We start from the raw sequence: 19,559 nt of genomic DNA on the forward strand, positions 1-19,559 counted from the left end.
GCTGTCATAGACACACAGGGGCCGCGAGAGCGTGGAGGAGGTGATGGTTCCTGACTTGGGGTGTCTGGAAGCTGTCACTGAGCAGATACTGTTTGGGCTGGAGGAGCAGCCAGCCTGGCTTGAGCAGAGGAAGCTTATCAGTAGAGGAACCGTGCGTGGTTTGAATGAGCTTGCTGTGTGTATCTAGGGGCTGTGATTGCCCATGTTTCAGAATGTGGACGTTATCCCTGAGTTATGGGGAATCATGGAATATTTCACAATGCAGGTTTATTAAGTTATGATTTACATAGAGCAAAGCTGACCCTCTGAGGGTTCACTTTGATGAGTTTTGAGAGGTACATATACTCCTGTAACCACCACCACCTCCACCAAGAGAGAGACTTTGCATACTGTGGAAAAACTCTCCCTTGGAATGCTGCCCTCAGACCTTTCCCTGAAGCCTCCAAAGCCGCCGGTCTGACTCCTGTCCCTCTTCCAGGCTGTCATACAGAGTCATTGTATGAAACCCTTCCTGTGGCACTTCCTTCTCTTAGTATAGTGGTTTTCAGAGTCGTCCCTATTGTGACGTGTATTGGTAGTTTATTCATGAGAGGCTTAGAAAGATAAAAGGATGCCACAGAGCTTTAGGGAGACGGATCTGCTTGGGGTGGTGTGTGGGTGACAGAGGAGAGGGCCAACATCTGGTCCAGAGAGAGGGACCGTACTTCGGTGTGAGATGGTGGCGGGGCAGCAGGGGAGCGGCATCTGCGGGGCATGCAGCTCAGTTCAGTCGCTCAGTCGTGTCCGACTCTTTGCAACCCCATGGACTGCAGCACGCCAGGCCTCCCTGTCCATCACCAACTCCTGGAGTTCACTCAAACTCATGTCCATCGAGTCGGTGATGCCATCCAGCCATCTCTTCTCTGTCGTCCCCATCTCCTCCTGCCCTCAATCTTTCCCAGCATCAGGGTCTTTACCAATGAGTCAGTTCTTTGCATCAGGTGGCCAAAGTATTGGAGTTTCAGCTTTAGCATCAGTCATTCCAATGAACACCCAGGACTGATCTCCTTTAGGATGGACTGGTTGGATCTCCTTGCAGTCCAAGGGACTCTCAAGACTCTTCTCCAGCACCACAGTTCAAAAGCATCAATTCTTCGGCGATCAGCTTTCTTCACAGTCCAACTCTCACAACCATACATGACCACTGGAAAAACCGTAGCCTTGACTAGACGGACCTTGGTTGGCAAAGTAATGTCTCTGCTTTTTAATATGCTGTCTAGGTTGGTCAGAGCTTTTCTTCCAAGGAGCAAGCGTCTTAATTTCATGGCTGTGGGGCATTAGGTTGAACTGTAATAACTGAGCTGCAGACTAGAAGGAGGGTTTTAAGGAAGGAGCAAGGAGATAAGTTAGAAAACACAGTAGATTTAAACCATCCCTTTTGTAGTAAATGGGAAGGAGTAGCAGGGTTGCGTAGCTTCCTCAGAGCCTCGTGGAAAACAGTGGGATGTTTCTGGTTGGTTATAGGCAGGGAAATCAACCAGGGGAGAGAGGAAGCCAAGGCTCTGGGGAGGGCGGGCGGGTGGGTACATCTGGGCAGTGATGGGAAGCAGGGTTGTTTTAGCTTCTGCTACCTGAGTGCGGCACAGGGACACAACTGAAGGCACTTAGCGTGCACACACACACTCCTGAAAGCTGCTGAAAGCTGCTCTGGTACACTCTGCATTGTGTCAGGGTGCTGGGGAACCAGCATCTGGATAATGTTGCTTAGAAATTTCTACTTTTTGCTGTATTCTGATCCCTGGTAAAGCAATATAATCTCAAAATAACTTAATGGGTTAACATGTCTATTTGCATTTGGCAAACTTAAGATAATCTTTGATAATAATGATTTATGGTAATATGCTGTCTACTTACAATACTCTAATACATTCAGTACAAGAGACTACATATTTAGATCAGGACCTAACTTCTTGGAAGAAAGCCATGTATTACTTTCCTGTCACATAAACTTTCACCGACTTCGGATTCTCCCTGTGATGTCTCAGTTAAATGTTTCTTGCCCCTAGAAATCATTTATGTTCTCATAAAGATGCTAAGCTGTACTGTGTCTGGACTTTTTTAAACTTGTAACTTCAGGCACAAATGACCCACTGAAGGCTATGAAAAGCATGCTGTATTAATAAGATGGTAAAATGCAGGTTTGTTCTCTTCACTGCTAAGTGCAGTGAAGGTTGTGTTTTAAAACCCACTGAAAAATTATGAAAATGTGCGAACACTCTGCCTTTGTTTTTCCCGTAGTTTTGCTCCTCGAGAAGATAGAGTATGATGACATCTGCAACAAGACACTGAAGATCACAGACTTTGGCTTGGCGAGAGAATGGCACAGGACCACCAGGATGAGCGCAGCAGGCACGTATGCCTGGATGGCCCCGGAAGTTATCAAGTCTTCTTTGTTTTCCAAGGGCAGTGACATCTGGAGGTAAGTGAGCACCATGCATTTTACTCTTGCAGATGTTAGTGGACACTGGTTGCTGCACTTCCATTAAATGAGTCCCAACTGTTAGTTGCTCAGTCGTGTCCAACTTTTTGTGACCCCATGGACTATAGCCTGTCAGGCGCCTCTGTCCATGGGATTCTGCAAGCAAGAATACTGGAATGGGTTGCCATTTTCTTCTGCAAGGAATCTTCCTGACCCAGAGATTGCAGGCAAATTCTTTACCATGTGAGCCACCAGGGGAGCCCCCAATGAGTCCCAAAGTATTGAATAATTCTGAGCATAACGAATAATAAAGATGGTCCCCAGTTTGTGGTTGTTCCACTTAACAATTGTTTTGACTTTACAATGGTGCAGAAGTGGTATGCACTCCCTAAAAACTGTACTTGGGATTTGGCATTTTGGTCTTTCCCAGGCTAGTGACACATGGTCCAGTCCTCTCTTGTGAGGCCAGGCAAAGGCAGTGAGCTGCAGCTCCCGGTCAGCACCACCATCAGGAGGGGAAACAACCGATACACTTACAACCATTCTGGACCCAGACAGCCACCCTGCTTTTCAGTTTTGGTATTGTATGCAATCAACCACACAAGATATTCAACACAAGATCAGCTTTAGGCTTTGTGTTAGATGACTTTGCCCAACTGTAGGCTAGTGTAAGTCTTCTGAGCACTTTTAGAAAGACTAGGCTGAGCTCGGTCTTCCCAGGTGGTGCCAGTGGTAAAGAAGAGGTGCCTGCCAATGCAGGAGACAGAAGAGGCACAGGTTCGATCCCTGGGTTGGGAAGATCTCCTGGAGGAGGGCAGGGCAGCCCACTCCAGTATTCTTGTCTGGAGAATCCCATGGACAGAGGAGACTGGTGGGCTACTGTCCATAGGGTTGCAAAGAGTCAGACACGACTGAAGTGACAGCACAGCACACACACAGACTAACCTTGTATAAACGTTAAGTGTATTAAATGCATTTTCAGCTTATGACATTTTCAGCTCACGATGGAGTTATGGAGTTATCCAGATGTGACCCCGTTGTAAGCTGAGGAAGATCTGTAAGGGCCTTTTTGAGAGTTTTGTGGTTTTGATCAAGATAGTTATAGTCGTGATGGAATGGGTAACTTGAGATTTTGATTGTCCTAGGACTTCTATTTGATAGCAGAATCTTATTAAATCTGAGGTTTGATTAAAATTGATTATAGTTTGAGTTAACAGGAATGCCATTTTGTAAGACCTGTCGGTAAATAAACATAAATCTCACTTTAAGGAAAATTTTGATTCTTCATGACTCACAGTCAGAATGTTAGCATGGAAGGAGTTTGAAGAAAAAATTTAGATCAGCTCCTTCATTTTATAGGTTGAATCATCTAAAGATTAAAGCTTCTGGTTTGGGAATGGAGAGCTGGCCCAATATTGGATCCCAGGTTATCTGAATTTTCCATTCAGGTTTTTCTCATTAGGGAGTGAAGACACCATCCATACTAGAGCGACACGGAGAACACAGAACAACTCTGTTTATACTTACAATGCACCAGGAGCTCACTGGCCTTCATTTAAGGCTCATAAATGCTGTGTGCCTAGTATCAAAACTCCAGGGTTTGTTTTTTTATATTGTTGTTGTTTTAACAGCTTTATTGAGATATAATCCACACATCATACAAACTATTAAACTCACCGGTTTAAACTGTGCAATTTCATGGCTTTTAGTATAGTAATAGAGTTATGTACCTTCATCACCACAATTTAGAACATTTTTGTAATCCATAAAAGAAATACTATTAAAGGTAGCCATCTCCCTCAAAACTTCATACTTCCCAGCCCAAGGCAATCATGACTCTATGTTTTGTATCTTTAGATTTGCTTATTCTGGACATTTTGTATAAATGGAATTATGTAATATGCGGTCCTCTGATTGGCTTTTCAATTAGCATATTTTCAAGGTTCATGTCATAGAATGTGTCAGAATTTCGTTCTTATTTATTATTGAATAATATTCCATTGGATGGATAATACCACATTTTATTGTCCATTTATCAGTTGATGGCATTGGGGTTGTTTCCACTTATTGACTAATTCTGAATAATGCTGCTATGAACATCTATGAAAAAGTTTTTGTGAGGACATGAGTTTTCCTTCTCTTGAATAGGAGTGAAATTGCTGGGTCACAGGGTAATTATATAGTTAATCATTTGAGGAACTGCCAGACTGTTTTCCACCAGTCCTCATTCCCACCAGCAGTGTATAAATAGAGCCTTCTAATTTAATTGTTCTACTTATGACTTTTAAGAAATTTATCACCTGTGCCAGGGGTTCTATAGCGTCTTCGGGCCATTTTGAGAAATACAAAAGTTTGGGCCTCACCCCTTACTTAATGACTTACACTCTGCTGATAGAGACTGAGCATATGTGTCTTTATAAAATATTAGATGTGTTGTTCTTGACTTAATCACAATAATTTTCTGAACATATAATGCCAAAATACTTAAGTGAAGCAGGTGATTGTTTTAAGAAATTATACTTCAAGACTCTGAAAACTCATAAAACGTACCATAAATCAATTTTACATTCTGTATAATTACTTAACACTATAACCATTTTACTAGTTGTGTGCCTTTTAAAATAAACTATGTAATTATAAGCTGTACAAATGCTGTGCAATCTACATAAATGCTTTATAGCAACCTCATCGACTATAAACGTAAAATCAAGAAGTAAGAAGAAAAGAATTTCTAAAATCAGTCACAGTGTGGGTCTTGAAGTCCAAACACTCATGGAGAGGAATTCCCACAAAATCTGTTCTTTTTCAATTGTATAATATAAGCGTGGTTGTCTGATTTTCAGTAGAAGCATCTAATCAGAAGAGGGGAGAAGAATACTAAGCTGGTAAAAGAGAAAACAAACGGCAGTTGAGAACAGAGTAGGCAACAGCAGCAAAAGACAGCATGAAACGTGGGAAAAAGCCCAGAGACTGCTGACCTCCGTAGCCACCTGGTGTGGAGCCAGACGTCCGTACCCACCTCCAGAGTGCATCACTATGTTACAGCAGAGTCCTCGGTGTCAGGATGTGGAAGGCAGGGAAGGCTGTCCCTCTGAGCTACACAGACCTTTGCCTTAGAACCTCCTTTGTAATATTGCCATGAAAATAATTGCGTGCACGAAGCATCGCCCTGGTCTGTGGGGCTGGTATTATATATATACACTAGTGTGCTTAGCGATCACCCTCTCCCTGCCTCTTCCCCCTTACCAGTTACTACCCTACAAGATAACTTTGACAGACATCATCACTGAACTTTGATTGTGACTCCTGTGATTACCCCCGTTTCACACTGACAGATTTAGACATTTCCTCAGAATTGTAAAACTAATGAATAGCATGCTCTGATCCCTGACTCAAGAGCCATGTTCCTACCACCACAGCCCTTAATCATTAGACCGCTTGTGTTCTCAGCAGAGGGCCTTTTATACTATATCCCATTGAGTTTCACAGAGCAGGAAAATATACATTATGCTTTAGAAATTGTCCCTTAGAAATAGTTCCCCCCTCCCTTTATTTTCCAGATTGGTTCTTACCAGACTACTTCACTCTGAAAAAATGACCTATCGTAAATTATTCATTCTCTGAAACTTCCAAGAGGCAAAGTTGTGCTGTTATTGTTTTAATTTTGTTATTTTCTATTGAGAAGAGCAAGGAAGCTTCTTTGAATTTAGGCAGTTTTCGGTCATTCTAAGAATTTTTTTGTCTCTTGCTCTGAAATGATTTTTGTTGATTGAACTGTAAATTTAAGTTTACTTACTTTTGAAATTAAGTATGTGTCTCTGCTAATGCATCATAATACAGATAATTTTTAAGAAACTAAGCAGATAGCCTTTGAAAAATCCTGTTTACAACTTAATTACTAATACTTATACTGAGATCAATCCTGGGTGTTCATTGGAGGGACTTATGCTAAAGCTGAAACTCCAATACTTTGGCCACCTCATGCGACGAGTTGACTCACTGGAAAAGACTCTGATGCTGGGAGCGATTGGGGGTAGGAGGAGACAGGGACGACAGAGAATGAGGTGGCTGGATGGCATCACCGACTCGATGGACATGAGTTTGAGTGAACTCCGGGAGTTGGTGATGGACAGGGAGGCCTTTCGTGTTGTGGTCCATGGGGTCGCTAAGAGTCGGACACGACTGAGCGACTGAACTGAACTGAACTGATACCTTTATATAACTTAGAAATACTGCATTATACGGAGAAGGCAATGGCAAGCCACTCCAGTACTCTTGCCTAGAAAATCCCATGGACGGAGGAGCCTGGTAGGCTGCAGTCCATGGGGTCACTACGAGTCAGACACGACTGAGTGACTTCACTTTCCCTTTTCACTTTCACACATTGGAGAAGGAAATGGTAACCCACTCCAGTGTTCTTGTCTGGAGAATCCCAGGGACGGGGGAGCCTAATGGCTCCTGTCTATGGGGTCACACAGAGTCGGACACGACTGAAGTGAGTTAGCAGCAGCAGCAACTGCATTATATATTCCTTTTATAAAAAAATGTAAAGCAGTTCTTTGAGAGGGTAGGGCAGGTATCCCTAATACTTCATCAGTGACTCAAGATCAGCTTCAAGGCCATGTGAGTAGAGATAGTCAGCAGGGAGTAACAGTCCCGCAGCTCAGCCCCAGGTCTGCTGCCTCCAGGTCCAGGCGCCTTTCGGTGCTGCCCTCTTACTCCTCCTGGTGGAGAAGGAGCCCTGAACTCAGGGGCCTCAGGACGGAAGCACCTCTGCTTCTGGGCCAGCAGAACATTAGCCGGAGGGAGGATCCGTGAGCCCCATTTGAATGGGCACATTCTGTGGTTTCTACATCCCTTTCTGAATGTTTCCGATGTAGTCTCGAGTCCAGTGGGCACTACTGGAGAGGCCTGTAAAGGCAGTGGTCATGGCCAGGATGACCTGCACCAGGGCTCCGGAGCCTCTGTGCAGACCAGGTCTTCTTCATAGACGCCATTTGTATTTGTGATGCTGTGAGTCACCGTATCTCTTAAGATCAGGAGATAATCAAATGAGACTCAGAAAGCAGTTCCAACGCACAGTTAAATGACTTTTATTGCTTCTGAGCTGTTTTGCCTTTGCTTAGGCATACTTTACTGCGTTCTGTCTGCTGTCTTTTTAAAACTATGCTCAAATATCATATATAAGCAGCAAGCTGAAGAAATGAGAAGTTACTTCTTTAAATTTCAAACTCTTATCTGTTCCCAGTGACTGGCAAGCCTCTGCCAAAATGTTATGCTTGCCTGCAAGTATCCCACTTCACCAGAGTCATGTATAACACCGACCTTCCCCCTGCCTCTTTGGAGCGGTTTTTCAGAGCTATCTGAAATGCTGTCTCCTGGGCTACAGTCCTCATTATGCCCCCAAATAAAACTTAACTCACTCAAACACAAAAAAGTTCACTTTTTTTAACTTAGTTAATGAAGTTTGAAAAGATTAGAAAAGTAAATAGCACTGTACTTCTTATGTTAATAGTGGTGGTCTAGTCGTTAAGTCATGTCCGACTCTTGCAACCCCATGGACTGTAACCTGCCAGGTGCCTCTGTCCATGGGATTCTCCAGGCAAGGATACTGGAGTGGGTTGCCATTTCCTTCTCCAGGAGATCTTTCCAACCCAGGAATCGAACCCAGATCTCCTGCACTGCCAGCAAGGGAAGCCCCTTATGTTAATAGAGCTTAAAGCAAATATGCTCCTTCCTTATATGCTATTTTTTTTGCATTTCAATATTTTTTTGAATGTTTTAATTGAAGGATAATTGCTATACAGAATTTTGTGATTTTCTGTCATACATCAACAAGAATCAGCCATAGGTACTGTGTCCCATCCCCATACTTATGTGTTTTAAAGTCAGGTGAGTGTCAAGAGTAACTGATATTTTATGTAATAAAACAAAAAAGATAATCTGAATGCACTTTATGTTTTGAAGAAGATGACTTTCCTGGTGGCTCAGTGGTAAAGAATCTGTCTGCCAGTGCAAGAAATGCAGGTTTGAGCCCTGCGACAGGAAGATCCCCTGGAGAAGGCAATGGCAACCCACTCCAGTATTCTTGCCTGGGAAATCCCATGGACAGAGGAACCTGTGGGCTACACTCCATGAAGTCACAGACAGTCGGACATGACTTAGCAACTAAGCAACAACAACAAAGAGAAACTAAGGTTCTGATTGATTTTGCAGAAGAGAATAAATATGGATAATGTTCAAGGCTTATTTCTACGCTCCCCTGTACTGCCTTGAACTGGACCAACTCAGAGTCTCTAATATGGATGTGAAACAAAATTTGGTCCTTCACTTCATTTAAAAATTCATTTCGAGATCCTTCTACTGTGTGTTTGCTGGTTCTTGTATGTAATTTCATTTGCCCTTGAACTGAAACATCAGCGACTCAGCTGGTAGAGAATCCATCTGCAATGCAAGAGACGATCCCTGGGTTGGGAAGATCCCCTGGAGGAGGGATATGCTACCCATTCCAGTATTCTTGCTTGGAGAATCCCCATGGACAGAGAAGCCTGGCATGCTACAGTCCATGGGGTTGCAGAGAGTTGGACACGACTGAGCGACTAAGCACAGCACAGCACACACCTGCATCACATCTGCTGATGCTTTGAAGAGTTTGGCTGCTGCGGTTGTTCCTTCTTTTTTATTGTCCTTTCACTTTACCTCCCTCAGTTATAAAAAAAAGATGTGTCATTTCCTCCCAGCAGGCGCAGGGAGGCCCACAGGATTTCTTTGTCCGTTACTAGTAGGCATTAGGTGGAAACATGAGTAACACATCTCCTAAATATAAAGAGAGAGGCAGAAGCAATTTCAAAAACCTGTTTTAAAAGAGCATGATTGGACTTCGGTCCTGTGCTGTGCAGCATGAGATTCTGTAGGGCTGAAATCTTCAGTGTCCTGAAGATCCTCAGGACGTGTGGGAAAAATGAGACAGAGGACAAACATCAGAATAACCACGTGGCTCTTTATGTGTGACCTGGTTCTCGTTGCTCAGTCACTCATTCGTGTCCGACTCTGCAGTCCCACGAACTGCAACACACCAGGCCTTCCTATCCTCACTATCTCCCAGAGTTTACTCAAACCCATGTCCGTTGAGTCACTGATGCCATCCAACCTTCTCATCCTCTGTCTCCCCCTTCTCCTCCTGCCCTCAATCTTTCCCAGCATCAGGGTCTTTTCAAATGAGTCAGCTTGACAGTATGAAAAGGCCTGGTTCTGGACCCTGTTTAATTCAGTCAGGTACTGCTTTTAAGCTTTCATATCCACTAAGTAGTTTCACTTCCTCAGAAGAAGGCATAACTGATTTCTGGAAGGAGAGTAATTGCATATGTTTGGAATGTTAAGTGGAAGAACCCACCTCTCACATTGGGATAAGGGCCCCTATGGGCTTTGTTGGAAGAGAAGATTATTAGGAGCTAGATGAAGGCACTGATACGTTTCTCCCATTGATTGTGTCATGAGGAAAAAACCCGTTAACTTTATGAAAACTCTCCTTTCCAGCTACGGAGTGGTGCTGTGGGAGCTGCTCACAGGAGAGGTACCCTATCGTGGCATTGACGGCCTGGCTGTGGCCTATGGGGTGGCGGTCAACAAGCTCACTCTGCCCATCCCCTCCACCTGCCCTGAGCCATTTGCCAAGCTCATGAAAGGTATTTGGGTGTGTCTGTGGGATCAGGGGGCATCACTCATTAGAACATCTGTATATGAAATAGATAACTAATGAGAACAGACTATATATAGCACAGGGAACTCTTCTCAGTGCCCTGTGGCGACCTCAATGGCAAGGAAATCCAAAAATGAGGGGATATGTGTGTACATGTAGCAGCCGAGCACGCACATAGCTGGTTCACTTTGCTGTACAGCAGAAACTAGCACAACATTGTGAAACAGCCATACGCCAGTAAATTTTCTAAAAAAAGAGAACATCCGTATATTTTTTTAACCAAAAGGGTAATTTCTGTAATTCTAATTTTCAAGCGATTTTAGATAATTATGCTGTTTTAAGAAAAAGAAATCATGTCTTTGATCTAAGATGTCAGATTAAGTTTTGATGAACTAAGTAACTTAAAAACAATCCAGTTTAATAATAACTCATTTATACAAAATTCAGTTGAATGGTAATAAATTGTTCATTAAATACACTAGTGGAGTTCAAAGGCAATATTGATTTGGCTTCATATGTGCTATTTTTAATTCTATCTAATGATCAATAATCTTTTACAGTCTCAACTGGCATAGTTTTGCCATGACCTTATCTATTTTGGTCTTATCTTTTTAAAAACTGTTAATAACTCTTTTTGTGGGCAGTAAGTTACCTTACTTAGAACCTCTCTCGTGACTATACCATTTTAGAGACCTAGGTTTTCTTGGATTGACTTTTAGAACTCTGAACCTGTAAGTCATGTGATGAGAGCAGCGTAGGCGAGATAGGGTTCATGGTAAGGCAGAAGAAGCACACAGCCATATACCAGTGTCAAGTCATACAGACAACAAGAGCCTCATCTAATAATAATTATCTCACAGGCTACTGACCCAGGCACGGTGTAAAATAAAATTTCCAAAATCATTATCAACTGATGTGTAAAATATTGAACAGACCCAGTCAGCGCAGGCTGACAATCTGAGCTATGCGGAGAGATGGACTTACCTTGATTCTTGTTTATTTTAGAATGCTGGCAACAAGACCCTCACATCCGACCATCTTTTGCTTTAATTCTTGAACAACTCACTGAAATTGAAAAGGCAGTTATGACTGAAATGCCTCAAGAGTCCTTTCATTCCATGCAAGATGACTGGAAACTGGAAATTCAACAAATGTTTGATGAGTTGAGAACAAAGGAAAAGGTCAGTGATAAATATTAACTGCATAACATGCTCACACTCATGGAGATTATGGAGAACGTGAGTCAAGAACCACTAGACTAAACCAGTAAACCATTATTTAAAAATATTTTCACACATCAATATTTGTTGATTCTTTCCTTCCAGTTAAAACAGAACAGAACTGTACTCAAAATGTATAACTGGAAAAGAAATAACCTTTTACTAAAGGTTATTAAAGGAATTTTCAAATATTGAAAAGAACTTTAAAAAGGAGAAAGAATGACATACTAAACTCTTTGTGTGCATTAATCAGCTTCAGTAATTGTCAGTAGATGGTCACTTTGTTAATTTCTTTTTCTTATTATCATCTTTTTTTTTTTAAACTGGAATATTTTAAGTTAAAACCTAGACTCTTGTCATTTTACCTTTAAATACTTCAGAATGCATCTCTGATGGGTAAGAATTTTTAAAATATTTTTCTTGCCATTATTATCTTTCAAAATAACAGTAGTTCCTTGATACCATGTAAGATTCCATATTGAGGTGTCACAGTTTGTCTGAAAGATGTCTTCTTACAGTTGATTGGTGCAAATCAGAATTTAAACATGGGCTACATGTTTTCCATAAGGTTCTTTAAAACTTCTTTTATGCTAGTTCCCCCTTCTTTCCCCTGCTTGTCTTTAAAGCATTACTTTGTTGAAGAAACTGGAAAATTGTATAAAAACTTTTGAGCTTTTTAATATGATGAGTGAAGCTCTAGGTGTATGCACTTTTAAGAGAAGAAAAATAATAAATTTGAGTGTTAACCATGGTGAAGCTGTGTATATGTTAACTACATACAAAGTGTAAAGCAGGTGAAGCAGAAACACACCTACTAGGAAGGCAGACAAGTTGGGAAGTGAGTTCCTAGTGATGACTGACTGTCAGCAGTCCCCAAAAACCCCCAAGTTTGGGGCATGTTGCTGTGTTTCAGTGGCAGTACTTACGTTTTAAAAGCTACTTTTGTAATACTTTATCATTTGGATGACTCAGAGTTTATCTTGGTTGTCTGAGGTGTATAATTGTTCAACAGGTTAAATTCTTCTCTTGTGCATAGAAACCTGGAATATTAAGTCCATGAATCAGGGGAAATTGGACATGGTCAAGCAGGAGATGGCAAGAGTGGACATTGACATTTTAGGAATCAATGAGCTAAAATGGACAGGAAAGGGTAAATTTGATTCACATAACCATTATCTCTACTACTGTGGGCATATATACATATGTATGTTAGTCACTCAGTCATGTCTGACCCTCTGCAACCCCATGGACTGTAGTCCACCAGGCTCCTCTGTCCATGGAATTCTCCAGGCAAGAATATTGGAGTGGGTTGCCATTTCCTTCTCCAGGGGATCTTCGCAACCCAGGGATAGAACCCAGGTCTCCCACATTGCAGGTGGATTCTTTACTGTCTGAGCCACCAGGGAAGCTGCCTTTAAAAGAAATGGAGTAGCCCTCATAGTCAACAGAAGAGTCCAAAATGCAGTACTTGGGTGTGATCTCAAAAATGACAGAATGATCTCAGTTCATTTCCAAGGCAAACTATTCAATATCACAGTAATCCAAGTGTATGCCCCAACCTCTAATTCTAAAGAAGCTGAAGTTGAACAGTGCTATGAAGACCTACAAGACCTTTTAGAGCTAACATCAAAAAAAGATGTCCTTTTCATTACAGGAGTCTGTAATGTGAAAGTAGTAAACAAAGAGATACCTGGAGTAACAGGCAGGTTTGGCCTTGGAGTGCAGAATGAAGCAGGGCAAAGGCTAACAGTTTTGCCAAGAGAACACACTGGTCATAGTAAACACCTGCTTCCAACAATACAAGAGATGACTACACATGGACATCACCAGCTGGTCAATACCAAAATCAGATTGATTATATTCTTTGCAGCCAGAAATGGAGAAGCTCTGTACAATCAGCAAAAACAAGACATGGAGCTGACTGTGGCTCAGATCATGGACTCCTTATTGCAAAATTCAGACTTAAATTGAAAAAAATAGGGAAAACCTCTAGACCATTCAGTTATGACCTAAATCAAAACCCTTATGATTATACAGTGGAGGTGATGAATAGATTCAAGGGAATAGATCTGGTAAACAGAGGGCCTGAAGAACTGTAGATGGAGGTTCATAACATTATACAGGAGACAGTGACCAAAACCATCCCCAAGAAAAATCTAAGAAGACAATAGTTGTTGTCTAAGGAGGCCTTACAAATAACTAAGAGAAAAAGAGAAGTGAAAGCAAAGGAGAAACAGAAAGATATATCCAACTGAATGCAGAGTTCAAGAGAATAGCAAGGAGAGATAAGAGAGCCTTCTTAAGTGAAGAATGCAAAGAAATAGAGGAAAACAGTAGAGTGGGAAAGACTGCAGATCTCTTCAAGAAAACTGGAGATACCAAGGGAACATTTCATGCAAAGATGGGCACAGTAAAGGACAGAAATGGTATGGACCTAATAGAAGCAGAAGATATTAAGAAGAGGTGGCAAGAATTCACAGAAGAACTGTACAAAAAAGGCCTATCGACAGTGACTGCAGGCAAACGTAGACAGCGTATTAAAAAGCAGAGACATCACTTTGCCAACAAAGGTCCATATAGTCAAAGCAGTGGTTTTTCCAGTAGTCATGTATGGATGTGAGAATTGGACCACAAAGAAGGCTGAGTGCTGAGGAACTGATGCTTTCAAATTGTGGCTGGAGAAGACTCTTAAGAGTCCCTTGGATAGCAAGGAGATTAAACCAGTCCATCCTAAAGGAAACCAATCCTGAGTATTCACTGGAAGGACTAATGCTGAAGCTGAAGCTCCAGTGCTTTAGCCACCTGATGTGAAGGGCCACCTGATGTGAAGAATGACCCAGTTATTCTTTTCCAGTGACTCATTGGAAAAGACCCTGAAGCTGGGAAAGACTGAGGGCAGGAGGAGAAGAGGGGGCAGGAGGAGAAGAGGGTAACAAGTTGAGATGGTGGGATGGCATTATCGACTCAAAGGGTATGAGTTTAAGCAAACTCCAGGAGATAATGAAAGACAGGGAAGCTGGCATGCTGCGGTCCATGCTGTCACCAAGAGTGGGACATGACTTAGCAACTGAACAACAACAACATTGTGCAATAAATGTCTGGGCAATACCACATTGCAAGTTATTGATAGACTTCATAAAGCTATGCAATTGTCTAGGAAGGCATTTTTATAAATCATATATTTGTGATTCTAAAATTATAGAATTCTTTTCCTTTTTATTTATTTTGAATTGGAGGGTAATTGTTGTACAAAGCTGTGTTGGTTTCTGCCATACATCAGCATGAATCAGCCATAGGCATTCACATGTCCCCTCTCTCCTGAACCTCCCTGCCACCTCCCACCCCATCCCACCCTCTAGGTTGTCCCAGAGCACCAGGCTGAGCTCCCTGCATTACTGCAACTTCCCATTAGCTATCTAAAATAGTAGAATTATTTTTAAATAGACCATAATGCTCTGCTGAATAAAGAGTCCATTTGCATGTTCCAGTGCTTGACATAAAAATATGGGTTTATAGTGTAACTGGGTCATTCTCCCATGTTAAATTACCTTGACTTCTGTAGTATGACTCAGCATTACATCACTAGACTTTCACGTTGACCATAATACTGAAGGCACATAGCCAACCTAATTGCAGAGGAAAGAGCAAAAAATTTGTGTTTGTGGTTTGAATATATATACGTATATGTATGCATAACAGTTCTTGAGCTAGTGTATAATCCTGTGCAGGGGCCAAGATACCGTGTACCTAAATTCAGTCTGTGAGTAGCTTACTTCTGCCATTACGAGGCTCAATTGTGAATTAATACAAGGTATGTCATGGGTATTCCCCCAACAGTAAATTTTTCTCTTAAAAAAAAATACAATTTAAAAGCATATCTTTGGGGAAATTGTTGTCAGTTTCCATGTTACAATTTCCTCGCAGCAAATGTATTGAATGTCTGCTTTGCGCCGGGACGAGTCTGAGAGCCCTGCGATGTGGCATCCTGTATCCTTGAGCGGTCCCAGACCGCTCAAGGTTTGGATCCCGCCGACAGGTTTTCAGAAGGGGCTTGAGGTGCTATCCCGGTAACCCTTGCCAGGCAGCCGCTGAAGTCAGAACCTCTTTCTCAGTCCCCATCTGCCGTCTGCCGTCCCCTCCTGCTCCCTTGTGTGGTAATGAGATATTGTTCCCATAGGTAGCCAGTCTCAAAGGTCTCAAAGATGTGGCCTCCCCTGTGACAAAGACCTTCAGTGGTAGTTCACTGCCCGGACCCCTGTGGTCCTCGCTCGTCACCTGCATCCCTGCAGCAGCATCTGAGCTGGGTGCCCTGCAGCCAGCCTTGCTCCCCTAGCAGAGCCCCTCAGCACACCAGTGACACTTCTAAAACGCAAATCAGAACTGGCTCGCCTCCGTGGCCGACTCCTTTTCCTTACAGCATCCTCTGTTCTCCCACATCTGGCCTCACTGTGTCCCCAGCCAGACTGAACCCTCCGTTTGCTCGAGCGCCGCTCTCCTGCCTGTTGGCCTGCGCGTATCTTCTTCGTCTGTCCCTGGCCTGGCCCACCCTCCTCACAGTTGCAGCTGCCTCATCCTCAGGCCCCCAGAGCCCCCTTCCCTTCATCTCTGCACCGCATAGAGCGTCACAGCGTCCGGCACTGTCTTTATCGCAGCCACCCTGGGTCATACTTGATTACTCTCTGCTTCTTTGTGTCGTCCTTGGTCTGCCTTTCCTACTCGTTAAGTTCACGAGCTGTTCTGTTTTATCCTTGGTCACGCTCATCTGTAACACTGAGCAAAGAACTTGGCACATGGTAGATGTTCAATAGATATATTAAATACCTAAGTAAAATTTCTTTACAGGTTCCTAATAAATATCTTAATAGGTGAGAGATATTACTACTTCTTCTTATTGTCATTTTTAAAAATACTTGGCTGTGCTGAATCCTCATCGCTGTGTGCAGGCTGTCTCTAGTTCTGGCGAACAGGGGCCACTCTCTAGTTGCAGTGCGGGCTTCTCATTGCGGTGGCTTCTCTTGTTGTGGGGCATGGAGTCTAGGACGCACAGGCTTCGTAGTTGCAGTGCATGGGGCTTAGTTGACCTGAAGCATGTGGCATCTTCCTGGACCAGGGATCCACCCTATGTCCCCTGCATTGACAGGCAAATTCTTAACCACTGGACCACCAGGGAAGTTCCAATTGTCTTTTTTTTTTAGTGAAAAGAGAATTTAAAAGTGTGTAAATGCCATGAATTCTATTCTGAATCTTACACGGCGGACACCTCAGCTGTTTAGCTTCTGGTTATATATAAGAAACTTCCACACATATGCACAAGGAAATTAAGGTTATTCACTTTTAAGTATTGTTTGTAATAATGAAAAACTGGAAATAACCCCAATATCCATTAATAGGGAAATAAATGCCTACATTATTGTATATTCGTACAGTAGAAATCTGTATAGTACTTAGATGAATGAACTCCAGCTGTATGTTTCAACATGGATAGTAGTGAGTGAGTGCGCAGTCATGTCCAACTCTTTGTGATTCCATTGACTGTAGCCCACCAGGCTCCTCTATCCATAGGTTTTCCAGGCAGAAATACTGGAGTGGGTTGCCATTCTCTTCTCCAGGGGATTTTTTTGACCCAGGGATCAAACTTGTGTCTCTTGCATCTCCTTTGGCAAGTGGATTCTAGTGCCATCTAAATCTCAGACAATATAATATTGGGCAGAGAAAGCAGTTGCAGAAGGATGATCACATTGTATAAATTTATAAGACCACATAAAACAGTATTATTCCAATGTACAGAAAGGCAGAGTATAGCCAGAGGGAGGATGCAAAGGATGCAGCTTAAGCACAGCAGAAGCACAGCAGGTCTGAAGGTGAGGGGATAGGATTCACTGTGAGGACAGAGGACTTTAACAGATCTGAAACAGATATGGTAAAAATCTAGCATCAGTTAAAGATTGATAGTAAGTGCATGAGTATTTGCTGTTCTCTCTAGTTGTAGTATATATAAAATATTTCATAATTTTAACTAATTAAAAATAAAGGTTGGGAAATCTGTGAGCTGCTAAAATCCTTTTTTTTTTTTTCTTTTTTGTAAGCCATTTTTTCAAATAGTAGACTTCGAGGTAATTTACTGACTTCCTTAGGTTTTTCACTGTTTTGTGAGTTTAAAAACTCAAAACTGATAAATGCAACCTTAGACCCTGACCCTCTTAATAAGTACCTCAGTTCAGTTCAGTTCAGTTGCTCAATCGTGTCCGACTCTTTGCGACCCCATGAGTCGCAGCATGCCAGGCTTCTCTATCCATCACCAACTCCCAGAGTTCACCCAAACACATGTCCACAGAGTTGGTGATGCCATCCAGCCATCTCATCCTCTGTCGTCCCCGTCTCCTCCTGCTCCCAATCTCTCCCAGCATCAGTCTTTTCCAGTGAGTCAACTCTTCGCATGAGGTGGCCAAAGTATTGGAGTTTCAGCTTTAGCATCAGTCCTTCCAATGAACACCCAGGACTGATCTCCTTTAGAATGGACTGGTTGATCTCCTTGCAGTCCAAGGGACTCTCAAGAGTCTTCTTCTAGAGCTCATTTAATAAGAAACGGTCATCCTGTTTGAGTCTGTTCAGATCATATTGTCAGCGTCACGGTCAACCAAGGGCACCATGTCTTAAAGGGACATGCAGCTCAGCAGTAAAGAATCTGTCTGCAATGCGGGAGACACAGGAGATGTGGGTTCGATCCCAGGGTCGGGATGATCCCCTGGAGGAGGGCATGTCAACCCACTTCAGTATTTTTGCCTGGAGAATCCCATGGTCAGAGGAGCCTGGTGGACGACAGTCCTTGGGGTCACAAACGACTGAAGCGACTGAGCACAGCACAGCAGCACCACGTCTTAAAGAGCTCCCCCAGGTGGACGGCCGGGGACACAGGAGAGGGGCCTGTGCACCTGAGCCTGCGGAGAAGAGAGCTGGATGCAGCAGGGGGCTGGGCAGCACGGGGCTGTCCTAGTGCTGCAGGGACTTTCTAGCGGGTGAGGGAGGAGATATATTCCGGTTGTTCATGGTTCAGAAGTAGGAGGACTCTCAGGTGAGTGCTCCAGGCATGAAGATCGGGTCTCAACAACTTCCTAGCTCTTGGAGCTGAGCAGGAGGGCAGCTGAGCCTGCTCCAGCTGTTCTGCCCCTGCCCTCGAGGCATTCAGGTGGACCGCAGGGGTGTGCACACAGGAGTCTACCAAACTGTGACCAGCCCTGCCCCCGTGTTATATTAAGTCTTAGCAGACTGCCAGAATCTCTCCCAGTCGAGCAAAGTGGTACAGACCGAGGACTTGAGCCAGACTGTCTGGTTGGGATGAGGGCCCTGCCACCGGCTGATGGAGACTGTCCTGCCATCCTCCCACACCCCCACAAAGTGTCACAGCCATGCTGTCTCCCTCCTCGGGGTGGCGTGGGCTTCCAGAGCGAGGTGTCCAGAGGACTCAGGCCTGCGTGCTGCTTCCTCAGTGCTGACAAGTGTGCACGTTCACCTCGCAACAAAGAAAATGGTTTTGACTGGAGCTGGGGCAGGTTCCTGACAGCACCCCAAGCCCATCCCCAGCCCAGGTGCTGGGGAAACGGGGCTCTGAGCTGGAAAATGACTGAGTGCATTACTTTTTCAGCCTTGCAGTTCTTTGAAGGATTACTGTCAGTGATATTATTAATATGTTTTTAAGATTTTTTTAACCCCTCCCCAAATGGTTTTCAGGAATTCTAAAATGAGATGCTTAATAGCAAAAGTAAAAAACATTTGGGGAATGGAAGAAGACTTGGAGGAAAAATAAAACTTGGCATCACAGAATTTAAAATTTGGAAGTGATGTCATTAATAACTCTTATTATTTTAAACTTGGTAATTACATATGAAACTGTAGGAGAGAGGCATAACCAGTGAGTTAATTCTTATCATAAGTTAAAGTCACTCAGTCGTATCTGACTCTCTGTGACCCCATGGACTATACAGTCCATGGAATTCTCCAGGCCAGAATACTGGAGTGGGTAGCCTTTCCCTTCTCCAGGGGATCTTCCCAACCCAGGGACTGAACCCAGGTCTCCTGCATTACAGGCAGATTCTTTACCAGCTGAGCCACAAGGGAAGCTCAATTCTTATCATATGTGGTGAGAAAATCAAAAAAGCTTACTTTAAGACTGATGTCTGCTCTT

The 19,559-nt window shown here is 43.2% G+C and overlaps 1 protein-coding gene across 3 annotated transcripts in view; it reads left to right on the forward strand.

Moving 5' to 3' along the window:
* Positions 1-19,559, forward strand: part of MAP3K21 (mitogen-activated protein kinase kinase kinase 21) — a 61,095-nt gene that overhangs the window by 14,774 nt on the left and 26,762 nt on the right. For all 3 annotated transcript variants that reach the window (XM_055425795.2, XM_055425794.2, XM_055425796.2), the window contains exons 2-4: positions 2,278-2,458; positions 9,995-10,143; positions 11,163-11,338. In XM_055425795.2, coding sequence (XP_055281770.1) covers positions 2,278-2,458; positions 9,995-10,143; positions 11,163-11,338 — 506 coding nt within the window. The remainder of the gene's footprint in view (positions 1-2,277; positions 2,459-9,994; positions 10,144-11,162; positions 11,339-19,559) is intronic.

The sequence above is a fragment of the Moschus berezovskii genome, chromosome 12, assembly GCF_049115385.1.
Source record: "Moschus berezovskii isolate FMDL1 chromosome 12, NW_MosBer_1.0, whole genome shotgun sequence".
In the NCBI taxonomy this organism is placed as follows: Eukaryota; Metazoa; Chordata; class Mammalia; order Artiodactyla; family Moschidae; genus Moschus; species Moschus berezovskii.